The sequence below is a fragment of the Paroedura picta genome, chromosome 2 (assembly GCF_049243985.1).
Source record: "Paroedura picta isolate Pp20150507F chromosome 2, Ppicta_v3.0, whole genome shotgun sequence".
In the NCBI taxonomy this organism is placed as follows: Eukaryota; Metazoa; Chordata; class Lepidosauria; order Squamata; family Gekkonidae; genus Paroedura; species Paroedura picta.
In genome coordinates, this window is record NC_135370.1 from 36,567,562 (window position 1) to 36,580,137 (window position 12,576).

The window sequence follows — 12,576 nt, forward strand, 5'->3', positions numbered from 1 at the left end:
CGGAGAGTCTTTGATCTATTGTTCTGTCTAAATTATCTAAAAGGATATTGAGATGTGCACTGAAAAGAGTGGGAAAAAAGCAAGAAAGGCAAAATAAAAAGACTAGGGAAAGTGTCCTAGGCTGCTGCTTCGGAGAACTTTCCCCATATGTATTCTGATATTGCAGTTTTGATATACCAGTTAAACCTTATTGTTTTTGTTCTGGTTAAGTTAAGGTGACAAACCAAGGAAGAGAATTAAAAAAATTAAATTATATGCTAATATTGCTTGTAGTTTGAACAGAAGTAGCTATAAGGTTGTAGAAGGTTGCCAGAAAAAGTAAAAAAATGAAATTTTAAGCACAGTATCTGGGGAGTGACTCCCAATGCAGTCCTGAGTATAGTCACATCCTTCAAAATCCACTGAACCAATAGGAATAGATGGGCTGTAACTCTGTTTAGGATAGCACTGTGCAAAAGTGTCTTCAGCTAGAACACAGTTGCTTACAGTGGCAAATAGAACGTTACTGTCTCACCAGTTTGCATTCACTTTGCAGGCAGACAGGCTGGTGCACATTATTCAAACTGAGGTGCAAAGTAGCTTTTTTCACATGACAAGAGAATTCCCACAATGCTCTTTTTGGGGGTAGCCATGTCTGCCTCATCCTGCTTGGATCCACACACCATCACGATCTGTATTCCACCATACGTGCTGTTCTGCTAAATATACAATAATGCTAATTTTAAGCAGAATTTGATAATTTTATGCAATTCACTGGAGGAACTCCATAACCTTCTTCCCCTACAAGATAGCCTGTTCATTTGATAAAGGGTCAGGAACGATGGTGTACCTCTCCCATTAATTCCAGCGGTGCAGTTCGCTTCTCAGCTTTACCACCAGTCTGCTCACGGTTGCATCCGTCGTCATCCGAACTGTCGGAAGGCTTTTCATCAGCATTTTGCTCGTCCACACAGCTCCCTTGGGTCTCGGCCCTGGCCTCACTATGGGGGGTCTTTTCAACATTCTTGAACGTTTCCTCTTATTCACCAGCGCAAATGAATACATCACACAGAAAAAAGACAAGTGACAACAGCCGTGAGCAGAGTAACTAGTAATATTAATTAATTCATCTTAACACAAGCAAAATGACAATCATTTAGCTACTCCCTGTGTCAAATATTCAGACAGGCATAAGAGGAATGCTATAAAGTATCTGTGCAGTAGACTGAAGACTCACCTTGGGTCCTAAGAGACTCAGGACTCCCTACCACTCTCTGCCTTCAGGACCACTGGCAAAGATGTTTGTATTATTGGTACTCTTTACAAAGATATGCAGGCAGAACCACAAGGGGACAAAGAGGCGTTCCTACACTTTCTGTAGACCCAAAGAGAGCCAGAGGCAGAAATAAGAAGACCTGTACCCCCCATCCTGAGTCTTCACCCTGAGTAAATTCTATCACCGTGTTCCAAACATCAACACTTATATATCACTTCTCTCCCCAGCACTTACAAATCATGACCCCGCCCTTTCACCTTGAAGAATGGTGGTTACTTTTTAAAAGATGAGTCCTTGAATAAGAGCTTTTCTGGATATCATCTCCCAATAATCAGTTCCCATTGAACAAATGCAGCCGTTAAAGACTTCAGTGTACTCTTACCAGAAAGCTCTAGTTCTGTACTTTGGCCTTTCCTGAGGGTCAGTAGACCCTTGAGAAAATGTGGGATATGGCAGAAGGAGACTACACCCAAGTGAAACAGTAACAACGGACTATATACACATTATGTCACCTGCCCTTTCAAACCTCAATACATTTTTCTTCAATGAGCAAACTTGAGAGGGCAGATGACATAATGTGTATATAGTCCGTTGTAACTGTTTCACTTGTTTGATTTGCTGATCTTCTTCCATATTCCTCCAAGGCTTCCCACCCAGGGATGGAGCAGAGCCATGCCTGCTTAGCTTTAGCAAGCTTGCGGCATCTGTCCAGCTATGACATGGGGTTGCCTACTGTGGGTCTCTCATCATACTGTGTGCACACTCTTCCATGAGTCATATTAGAAATGCGGGAGTTCCTCCTTCTGGGTATAGTCTCCTTCTAGTTTGGTGTAGTGGTTAGGAGTGCAGACTTCTAATCTGGCATGCCAGGTTCGACTCTGCGCTCCCCCACATGCAACCAGCTGGGTGACCTTGGGCTCACCACGGCACTGATAAAACTGTTCTGACCGGGCAGTGATATCAGCGCTCTCTCAGCCTCACCCACCCCACAGGGTGTCTGTTGTGGGGAGAGGAAAGGGAAGGCAACTGTAAGCCGCTTTGAGCCTCCTTCGGGTAGAGAAAAGCGGCATATAAGAACCACTTCTTCTTCTTCTTTGTCTTCTTCTTCGTCTTTGTCTTCGTCTTCTTCATCTTCTTCTTCTTCTTCCATGTCCCACGTTTTCTCAAGGGTCTTTGCTTCTTAGAATATATTAGGATTTGGTAAAGATAAAATGCAGTGGTTTTGTGGGACTCACTTCCTAGCAAAATATTTAAAGCAACAACAGTAGTATAATTAATTAGACCACAATTATCTAAAGCATTCATGTGATCCTGTAGATCAGGGGTAGTCAACCTGTGGTCCTCCAGATGTTCATGGACTACAATTCCCATGAGGCCCTGCCAGAGTTTGCTGGCAGGGGCTCCTGGGAATTGTAGTCCATGGACATCTGGAGGACCACAGGTTGACTACCCCTGCCGTAGATCACAATGAGAATAATAGAAAATGCTAAAGGCCTTTTTCATAGAACGAAATAAAACCCAGTTTCCTTCTGAACTCCAATGCAGCTGTAATGAGAAAGGTCAGCACTGTTAAATTGCACACTGAACGTTGACATCCTCGGACTTGGCACTCTATACCCTTATAGACCAAGACTATGGGTGGCCAATTTAAGGAAATGGGGCACAAGCTCACTTTCGCATCATCATGCGCCATACTGTATATTGCATAGCACTTTGGAAGGATAGAGAGAACTGAATGAATTCAGAAGTTTTTAGGTTATCATCAACATATGCGAGTAATTTTCTTAAAAGGGGGGTCATCTATAAAGAAGAGCGAACCTGAATACCAACAGCACAGCTGTCAGTTTAACTGTGTCCCTTCCCCTTGGCAAATGTATCAAGAGTCCAATATACATAATGCTAATGCTTGCGTGCAATTTAGTAGTGGATTACATTCATTTTATTACACATGCCAACAGAGATCTCCTTAATGGGGCTTACTCCCAGGAAAGTGTTCTTAAACCTGCATATAGCTGACAGGACATCTTAAACACATAGAGACAAGTGGCTCAAAAATTCTGCTCCTCTTGGGTTCAAACACGCTGACCAGGATAGCCCAATCTCACCAGATCCTGAAAGCTAAAAGCAGGGTCAGTCCTCACTAGTAAATGGACGGGAGACCACCAAGCAATACGAGAGTGGTGACATGGAGGCAAACAATGGCAAACCACCTCTGAGCATCCCTTGCCGTGGAAACTCTACAAGGTGGCCATAACTCAGCTGTTGACAGCACTTTCCACCATTACTGTGGTTCAAGCACTGTTAAAGTAGATGTCCATGTTCCGGGTTTCCTGTGCCTAATCTAGCATCATTCTCCTACCTTATTGATCATAAGGAAAGACAATTTTATCATTGGAATGATATATAAAAGAAAATTAAAATTAAGCATTTCTCTCACAAATTGAAACAACATGTAGTTTGTAAGAACAAAACACCCCCTGAATGTGACTAACTACAAGCCAAAAGAAACCTCAAACCCACAAGTCAGATTCTGTTCAGATTCTATGGCGCCCGTTGAGGTCAAATGGCCACAGACTAGATATAACAAATTCAGACTTGACCATGAATCTCACTCACGAGGTATATTTTTTTCCATTGCTAACTTCACTTGTATCAGAACCTTCAGTCTGATCTTACAGGGTTAGAATTTTACATCAGCTTGGCCTTTTATGTAACAGATCTGAGCAAACAATGGCATCACACACAATTTCTGATGCTAGAGTTCAGCTTACGTGGAGGTCATGTGAGGTACCAGTGTACTTTACAAATCAAGATTTCCCTAGGGAATAGAAAAACATGCTACATACAACATGTTTCGGTTTCCTATTGAAACCTAGTATTGAACAAAAATACCAGTAAAGAGATATTCTAAAAACTGTAGTCTAATTCACATATCGTTCTATTACATGCCTAATGCCTTGACTGACTCCATAATGGAACTATAGTTGCAGTTTAATGTATTCATTAGATACTCAGACTATAAAGGCACCCTGGTTAATTGTTGGGAGAAGTTTAATTAATATCTAAAACTAGTAGTCACAAAAGTCACTAGTGGCAGACACCATGTTAGAAGAAGCCATCCTCTCTCATACCAGAAGAAATGCCTATTCTAAAACGGTGCCAGCTGCAACATGTGTTAATTCAGTGTACATTTTCAAATTACCAAGACAAAGTTAAGTTGTTTCTTTGATACTGCTCTCAGATATGTCATGTTACAAGAAGAGGAACAAGAATCTCAGATTTTTTCAGCCACAGTATGTAAAAGAGGATATAAAAAATCCATTGTGTGGTAAAACACAAAAAGAAAATTAAAATTAAGCATTTCTCTCACAAATTGAAACAGTGTAGTAAAAGACGGTATAGTATTTCAGAAAAAGGACTCGATCTTGTTGATCTTTGGGGAAATTTTGGAATTTTGAAAATGGGTGAGGGGATAGTATCACAAAATGCCTCTGGCAGACTGTCAAAGGTTAATGTCTAACAGAATCTGAGAACCTTTGAGTGACAGGCTGTTCAAATAGAATTCGGCGAACAGAGACAGTTATGAAATAACAGTTGGGAAATGATAGCTGAAGGAGAGACAGGTAAGCACTGACTGTGGACTGGGAAGGAGGCAAAAAGAGTGAGCAGAACAGAGAGGATAAAGGTAGGATTCAAGATAAAAAGGGAAATTGCTTCAAGTTAAGGGAAGTAATCCCTGTCCAGTGAAAAGGGGGAGAGCTCTTAAAAGAGGAGTGATCCGTGATCTGTGTATATATAAGGATATTGGGAACTTGGTTTTATGTTCCTGCATTCTACACTTTAAGAGTCAGTGAACCTGAGAAAATTATGTTTGAATGTTTAAGCAGAAAGGGAAAAGGAAGCCTCTCTCCTGAAAGCTTTAAAATACCATTTTTGAATAGCAGAAGCACTTCCTTATTGGCAATCCATTATCTGGAGTCAGTGTAATTACAAAGCTACTTCAGTTTTATTATCAGTTCACCTCTATCCCTGATTTCACTTGACAGTTTACCCTCTAAGTTAAATAAAACATTTTATTTTGAACTTTCAAAAGCCTCTTGTGTGCCCTTTCAGAAGTTGAATATAAGAAGGTGATTTTGTCTCTTCCCTCATTTCACTAGGCTGGATCAACATCATCAATATATATATATATTAAAGCAACTATGTGGGACAGCCATAGACAAAAAAGTCAGAAGAAAATAGATAGACGGGGCTGCTCAGCAAGAAAGAAGACAAAAAAAAGGAAAATCCTATGCATGAAGGAAGAAAACTTGACATTTTGTTTATACCAACCCTTACCTTTTGATTCTGTCTTTGCTCCAATTATCTCAGTTTCATGATTCAGTTTGGGTAAATCATCTTTTAAGAGAGGATCATTATGGATTTCTGGGGTGGGCAAAGAAACACTGAGTGAAAAATGCAGCACAACTAACTACAACAATGATATTCATAATTCTCTCCCACCTCAGGCTACATTTTGTTTATCAAAAAATATATTTAAAAGAATAACAATATATAATGTTTAAAAATATGCCAACTAAGTGTAAATGTTATGCAATTAATATACCATTCCGAAGAAGACATTAGTATGTTATTCACAATACTTTGGAAAAGACACTTCAGTGCTATTTCATCAGAAATCAATAATATATTTGAAATATTAACAAAACAATATATACTAACAAAAATGAAACCTCCATTCTCTTAATCAAGCCACATTGCACTTCTTCCAGAAGTTAAGCTGAAAATTCTTTTGAATTAATTTCATCCCATTGGTTCTGGTCTGACCCTCTGGGGCAACAGGAAACAACTCTGCTCCATCATCTAAGTACTTGAAAATGGCTATCATATCCCCTCTTAGTTGCCTTCTCTCCAGGCTAAAGTGACCAAGCTCCCTCAAATTTTCCTCATATGTCTTTGTCTCCAAACCCCTCCATATTCATTGCCCTCCTCTGGACACGCTCAAGTTTGTCTACATCCTTCTTCAATTCTGGTGCCCAAAACTGAACAGTACTCTAAGTGAGGTATAATCAGAATGGAGTACAGCGGAACCACCACCTTGTGTGATCTACACTACACTTCTTTTGATACAGCCCCAAATCCCATTAGCCTTTTTATCCTCTGAGTCACACTGCTGACTCATGTTCAGTGTACGGTCTGCTAAGATCCCTCAATCCTTTTCGCACATACGACTGCCAAGACAGGTCTCCCCCATCCAATAATGATGCCTTTGATTTTTCCATACCTAAATGCATTTCACTATTGAAATTCATTTTAGCCCAGTTTTTCCAGCCTGCCAAGATCATCCTGTATCCTGATTCAATCCACTGCTGTTTGCTTCCCCTCCCAGTTTAGTATCATCTGCTAATTTAATAAGTAACCCTTCTATTCCATCCAATTCATTTATTACATTTGTATACCACCCTCCCCTGAGGCTGAACAACACAGGGCCCAGGACAGATCCCTAAGGCACTCCACTTGTCACTCCTCTTCAAGGGAATGACAAACCATTAACAAGCAATCTTTGTGTGAGTTCTGTCAACCAGTTTTTGATCCACCTAACAGTAATAAGATACATAATGCATTTTACCAACTTGTCAACAAGAATATTGTGTGGAACCTTATCAAAAGCTTTACTGAAATCGAGATAAGCGATATCCACAGCATTCCTCTAATCCAGCAAGGTAGTCACTTTCTCAGAAAAAGAGATAAGGTAACTCTGACATGACTTGTTCTTGAGAAAGCCTAGCTTAAGTCATGTGCAGTTCACAGGTCTGAAAGTTGTTGAATGCCTTCGTTGCTTTTCCCAGTATGTTAAGCACACAAACAGGAGCCCCCAAGGTAGTCAAGTGATCACATTCTAACCTTATTAAAGGTCATCCATTAACACAAACTAAACACCCTTTTCCCAGCTGAATTCCACCAATGATCTCAATGGATTGCAGTTATTACTATCATTAGAGCAGTTCATAAATATTTCAATCTAAATTAATTGCAAATACAGAGACTGATAGCACCAAACATTCATCCTTCATATGGCAGCAGAGATCCACACAGCCTTCTTCCTGTCCTTCCCTGGCACCAGCACTGACTCCACATAGGGAAGGAAGGATCATACACACAGCCTTTTAGTGCTCTTTGTTGCCTCCACTGTTTCATTCTCCCATTGAATAAGACAACATAATTTCCATCAAACATGAAAACTGAAGGGGGCCATTGCCATAAATGGGGCTGAGGTTGGTTGTGAACACAAATTTCCCAGGCTCTGCTCAAAAAATACAAAACCACACAAACCATACCTGCAGAGTTAAAAAATCTTACCTACTTCTTCTTGTATGCTCTCGTGCAGTCTTACAGTCATTTTTGGATTCTGATTTGTTGAAGTCCTAGTTAGAGTATTCTGCCTAAATATAGCATTTGTTTTCAAGGGAAAAGACAAAATGGCAGAACGTTTTATGCAGGCTGCAGAAAAACATGGTCAGTTTCTGATATCCAGTAGTCCTAAATTCTAAGCTATCCAACTCTGCTTGAGCAGTGCTGCTTTGCCTCAGTTCAAACAATCTCATTTCGTAGGCCCAAGCCAAAGGCACACAGCATGCCCATTGTGGTCATAGAACTGCAGAGGGACAGGGATGGGGCTACTTCTTGCTGTGCTGAAGAAGACATTTGACCTGACCAACTTATCAAAGAAACCACAGTAGAGCCCCTGCAGAGTCAAAGAACAAGGGGATACTTCTATTGTACATCTTAAGACATATTGCCATAACTTTTCAGCCTGCCCTCCCAATATACAACACTCTTCCATGTTCATTTTTGCATGGTGGGCTGCTGACTCACCATAAATGGCCACTTGCAGCTTATTTTGTATTACCCAAATGGTTTTTCCCCACCTCTGAACCAGGGCTGGTGCTGACACTGGTACCATAGTGACACTGGTACCATGGTGACACTACTAGAAATTCCTTACGTGGGGCAATCGGTGGCAATAACATTTAGAAATCCTTAAAATGAAGAATGCCTTCATAATGGTGAGAATTTCCATGTACTAATCAGCAACTATCTGGACCTTGGCAAAGACAGAGAAGCCCTCAACAGAATGGCAGCATCTTGCACTTCTCAATATGACTGTCATGCCCTCTGTCATGATGAGGGTCTCCCCTGTCACTGTCACTGCCTCCACCACTGGAAAAATCCCATCCCCTTCACTCTCATGGCTTGCCTGAGGCCAATTCCACAGGAGTGTATTGCTGTAGCGTGCCATAGACCAAAGGTTGAATCCAGCGGCACCTTTAAGACCAACAAATTTTGAGCATAAGCTTTCATGTGCAGGCGCACTTTGTCAGATACATTCTAAGTAGACAGTATGCCAAGGAGCCAAAAGCTGGTGGGTAAGGACTTGTGCAGCCTCTCTCGAATTAAACAACTTTATTTCTACAAGGCACAAACTCAGGGAACTATGAGAACAAAATCTAGGTGCACCAAAATAAACAAGAGGAAGAGCTGGTTTTTATACCCTGCTTTTCACTACCGGAAGGAGTCTCAAAGCAGCTTACAATTGCCTCTCCTTTCTCTCCCCTGTGAGCTAGGTGGGGCTGAGAAAGCTCTGACAGAGCTGCTCTGTGAGAACAAATCCAACAGGACTGTGACAAGCCCAAGGTCACCCAGCTGGCTGGATGTGGAGGAGTGGGAAATCAAAGGTGCTAACACATCAAAGAGTTAGTGTGTTTCCCCCTGAATTGGGTAAGGATGCTCTTCATCTCCCCAGACACAGAGATGCTAGCATGCCAGGGTCCCTTTCCATCACCAAAACTGTCACAGTCTCTCTTGCCCTCTTGCCTCTCATTCACCACAGACTGCCAGGACAGGAATCACACCCAATGTACAATTGTTGGTATAATTTGGGAGTTTATGTTAGAAAAATAGTAGAGTTAATATATAAATGATGAGACCAGACAATGCAGTTACATACTGTATATAAAAAGACAAGTTTACTAGCTAAACAGGATAGGGGAAACTGGAAGGTAAAAAAGCAATAAAACACATAGCTTCCTTAGCTCATACAGGAGCTCTACACCTTAGTTGTTACATGCTGAAGATTCAAGATGGATCTCCCTATATGCCTAAAGCAGATCTTTTCTCAAACAAAGGGAGGAAGGAGAATTCTTCTCTTCCTGCTAAACTTGCGGATGTGGTAAACGTTTGCTGCCAGCGTTTGCTCATGGAAATTGTAGTCCATGAACATCTGGAGGACCACAGGTTGACTATCCCTGCTGTAACTGACAGTCTGTGGCTGGCTCTTGCTAAGAGACAAAGTCTAACAACAACACACAATGTCAGAGAACCATTATTCCCCCATGATGACTGTAAAGCTTACCTCAGTATTCCAAAAGAAGATTTACTACCTACAATATTGTACAAAAGCTACCAACTCAAAAAGCTCAGTCAACAATTGGTTCCTTTACCAAACTGAAGGACTCAGCTGAAGCAAGACTTACTTTTCTAATGATTTTGCTGTACACAACAAGATCTGCTTTGATGGTGTGTAAGGCCTGCTTGTGGATTCTTTTCTACATCCGATGCTGCCTTGGTTCAAAACAAAAAAGCAAAAAAAGAACACTTGGTTTTTATACCCCACTTTTCACTGTCCAAAGGAGTCGCAAGAGAGCTTACAATCTCCTTTCCTTCTGCTCACCAGGGTGGCCAAAACTGTGGCTCTCCAGATGGTTATGGCCATGGACTACAAATTTCTCCCAGCACATGCTGGGAGAGGCTGATGGGAATAGTAGTCCATGAACATCTGGAGGACCACAGGTTGACCATCCCTGCTCTATGGCATCAGATCCCTGCTGAGCTCTCTCCCCTTCCCTAACTCTGCCTCCAAATTGCCAGGAACTTTCCAACCCAAAGTTGGCAACCCTTTGACCGTTGTCTCTAATGGATCTTATCATATAACTCTAAAGATGTGTGTTGCTTTGCCCTTAAATGCAAACATTCTTGCCAGGCACTCTGGTCTCTCTTTTTCTTCCTGTATTTATATATACCTTGAGTCACCAAGATCAGGGGCTGATTTTGGTCTAGTGTCAAATTAATAGTGTCATTATTTCTCTACCTAAGCTTAAAAGAAGTTATGAACTGGAGTCTGATTTAAGTTGTAGAACAAACCATACAACTTTTTGTAAAAAAAGTTAATTCATATAACACAACACTACAGAGCAGAAAGATCAGATCACAGAACTTCCACTGGTATTAATGTGAATCTCAAAAAAGGTCTTGTTTAGCTGGTGGGCAATTAATAATTTATATGTATTTATCATTTCATTTCCTCTCCACAATTATCAGTTTTGCACTATAAAATGTGGTATCCAAAATCTCAAATGATCTAATGCAGTAGTTCTCAACCTTGGGGTCGTGACCCCATTTGGGGCCGCCTGGCCCCTTCCGCGGGGTCCCCAGGTTGGTTGCCACCGCAGCCAGTGACGGCAGCAGCAGGTGGTAGCAGGCAGCAGTGGCGACCAGCAGTGGCAGCAGGCGGCGCCGCCATGGCATTGGCCGCCTCCACGCCGCCTCCAGACTGTTGTACGCCTGCGCATGTGCGTGCACATGCCGCTCCCGCTGCTGCCGCAGTTGGGGTCATGGCTTCAGAGCGGTTGAAAACTGCTGATCTAGTGGTATTTAGCCAGTAGTCTTATTTGGAAATAAAGTCCAGTTATCACAGGGGAAAAAAGCTTAAGAGGGGGGAAGTACAATCTGTATTTCAAAAATGTATTTTGTTAAAGTTTATTGCAGAATTGGCTATTAGTTACAATTAATTTTCAGTTATTGTATCATTCCTTTCAAAATTTATATTACCACATGAATGCTTGGGAATCAAATTCAGAGATGGACTAATGAAGTATGAAAAAATGTTTAGGCATTTTCAACACTGGAAAAAAGAGAGAGGTGGAGAAAGCCAAGTATCTTTCCACAATGATTTTTAGAAAAATCTCAGTTCGCTTCCTAGGCAGATAACAAAGGCAAAGAATTGTCCAAGGGGACTAGAAGGGCACTAGGAGAACTGGTTGAAGCAATCAAGACCCACTTCTGCCTCTTTACAAAAGGGTCAGAGACAGGAGACGTCTGCCAGCACAAGAGTGCTGATAGGGCAGGTCTACATCTACTGCAATGGCTATAAAACAGGGACCTCCAACCGCTTTTTAATGAGACCTACTTCTCTTTAATGAAGACTATCTCAAGCTACCGCCCTCCTTCATTGGCATGCTGCCAAGTTTTACTGTGTCCTAAAAACAGAACATGGACTAAGAAGAACACCAGAAATGTCAGATGAGCAACACATAAGAACAATCTACATATGAAATATAAGGGCTTTTTTAAAAAAAGAAAAGCTTAGAGCAGATCTTTTCTCAGTCTTTTCTGGGTCTTACGGGATGCATGAGCAGCTTTGCAGAAGCCAGCAAGCCACTGGTAGCTCATGACAGGATATTATTATAAAAAAAGAACAACAGATACAAAAAAGTTAATCACTCTGTACACACTACTACAATTATAATGATTTTCAAAAGGGCAAAACCAAATCGGAATGGCAGTAGTAATGGTACAAGAAGAAAGGTAGATCAATATAATCAACAATCAAGGTCTGTTCCCAGTTGCTGCTCTGTCAACCCATTAAATATTCCATCTTTGGTCTAGCCCAGGGGTGTCCAAGATGCCAGCATTTGCTGGCAGGGACTCATGGGAATTGTAGTCCATGGACGTCTGGAGGGCCACAGTTTGCCTGCCCCTGGGCTAGCCTCACATTCTGTGATCTTGGATATTATTTCAGTTATGTCTATGGTGGATCTGAATACATAGTCTTATTTTTTTGAAAAAGCCCATGGGGGACCAGCTACACAAACAAAAAATATCTTACCGTGGCACCGTTTGGACTGGTTCAATAACAACTTCTTCTAAAAACAAGGTAAAAATTTTGGTTCAGTAAGCATGTTCCGTTAATATATAATAGAGATGAAAAATAATTTTATTAAAAATTCTGAAAGTAATAACTGCCACACAATTCTCCAGCATTAATGAAAATTATAATGCCCCTTGAAAAATATGGAAATAAAAAGAATATTCTAAGATCCCCCCCCAAACAGACTCTGTTTCTTCTCAAAGCTACTGAATCTTACAAAGGGGGGGGGAGAGAACTTTTGATTATCCCAGCTCCCTTAAGTAAGAGCCATTAAAACAAGTTGACAAGTTTACAGTTATGTCCCAACCAGTATCTATTAACTGTGACAGGCTTT

General features: G+C 41.2%; 1 protein-coding gene across 10 annotated transcripts in view; it reads right to left on the reverse strand.

The window, feature by feature from the left end:
• The window catches only part of ERICH2 (glutamate rich 2), a 33,598-nt gene that overhangs the window by 9,205 nt on the left and 11,817 nt on the right, over positions 1-12,576 (reverse strand). For 4 of the 10 annotated variants that reach the window (XM_077319747.1, XM_077319744.1, XM_077319746.1 and 1 more), the window contains 5 exons: positions 12,201-12,237; positions 9,790-9,873; positions 7,616-7,698; positions 5,594-5,680; positions 830-1,017 (listed from right to left, as the gene is read on the reverse strand). In XM_077319747.1, coding sequence (XP_077175862.1) covers positions 830-1,017; positions 5,594-5,680; positions 7,616-7,698; positions 9,790-9,873; positions 12,201-12,237 — 479 coding nt within the window. Of the gene's footprint in view, positions 1-829; positions 1,018-5,593; positions 5,681-7,615; positions 7,699-9,789; positions 9,878-12,200; positions 12,238-12,576 lie in introns of all 10 variants that reach the window. The other 6 variants (XM_077319753.1, XM_077319752.1, XM_077319745.1 and 3 more) reach the window with 5 other exon arrangements.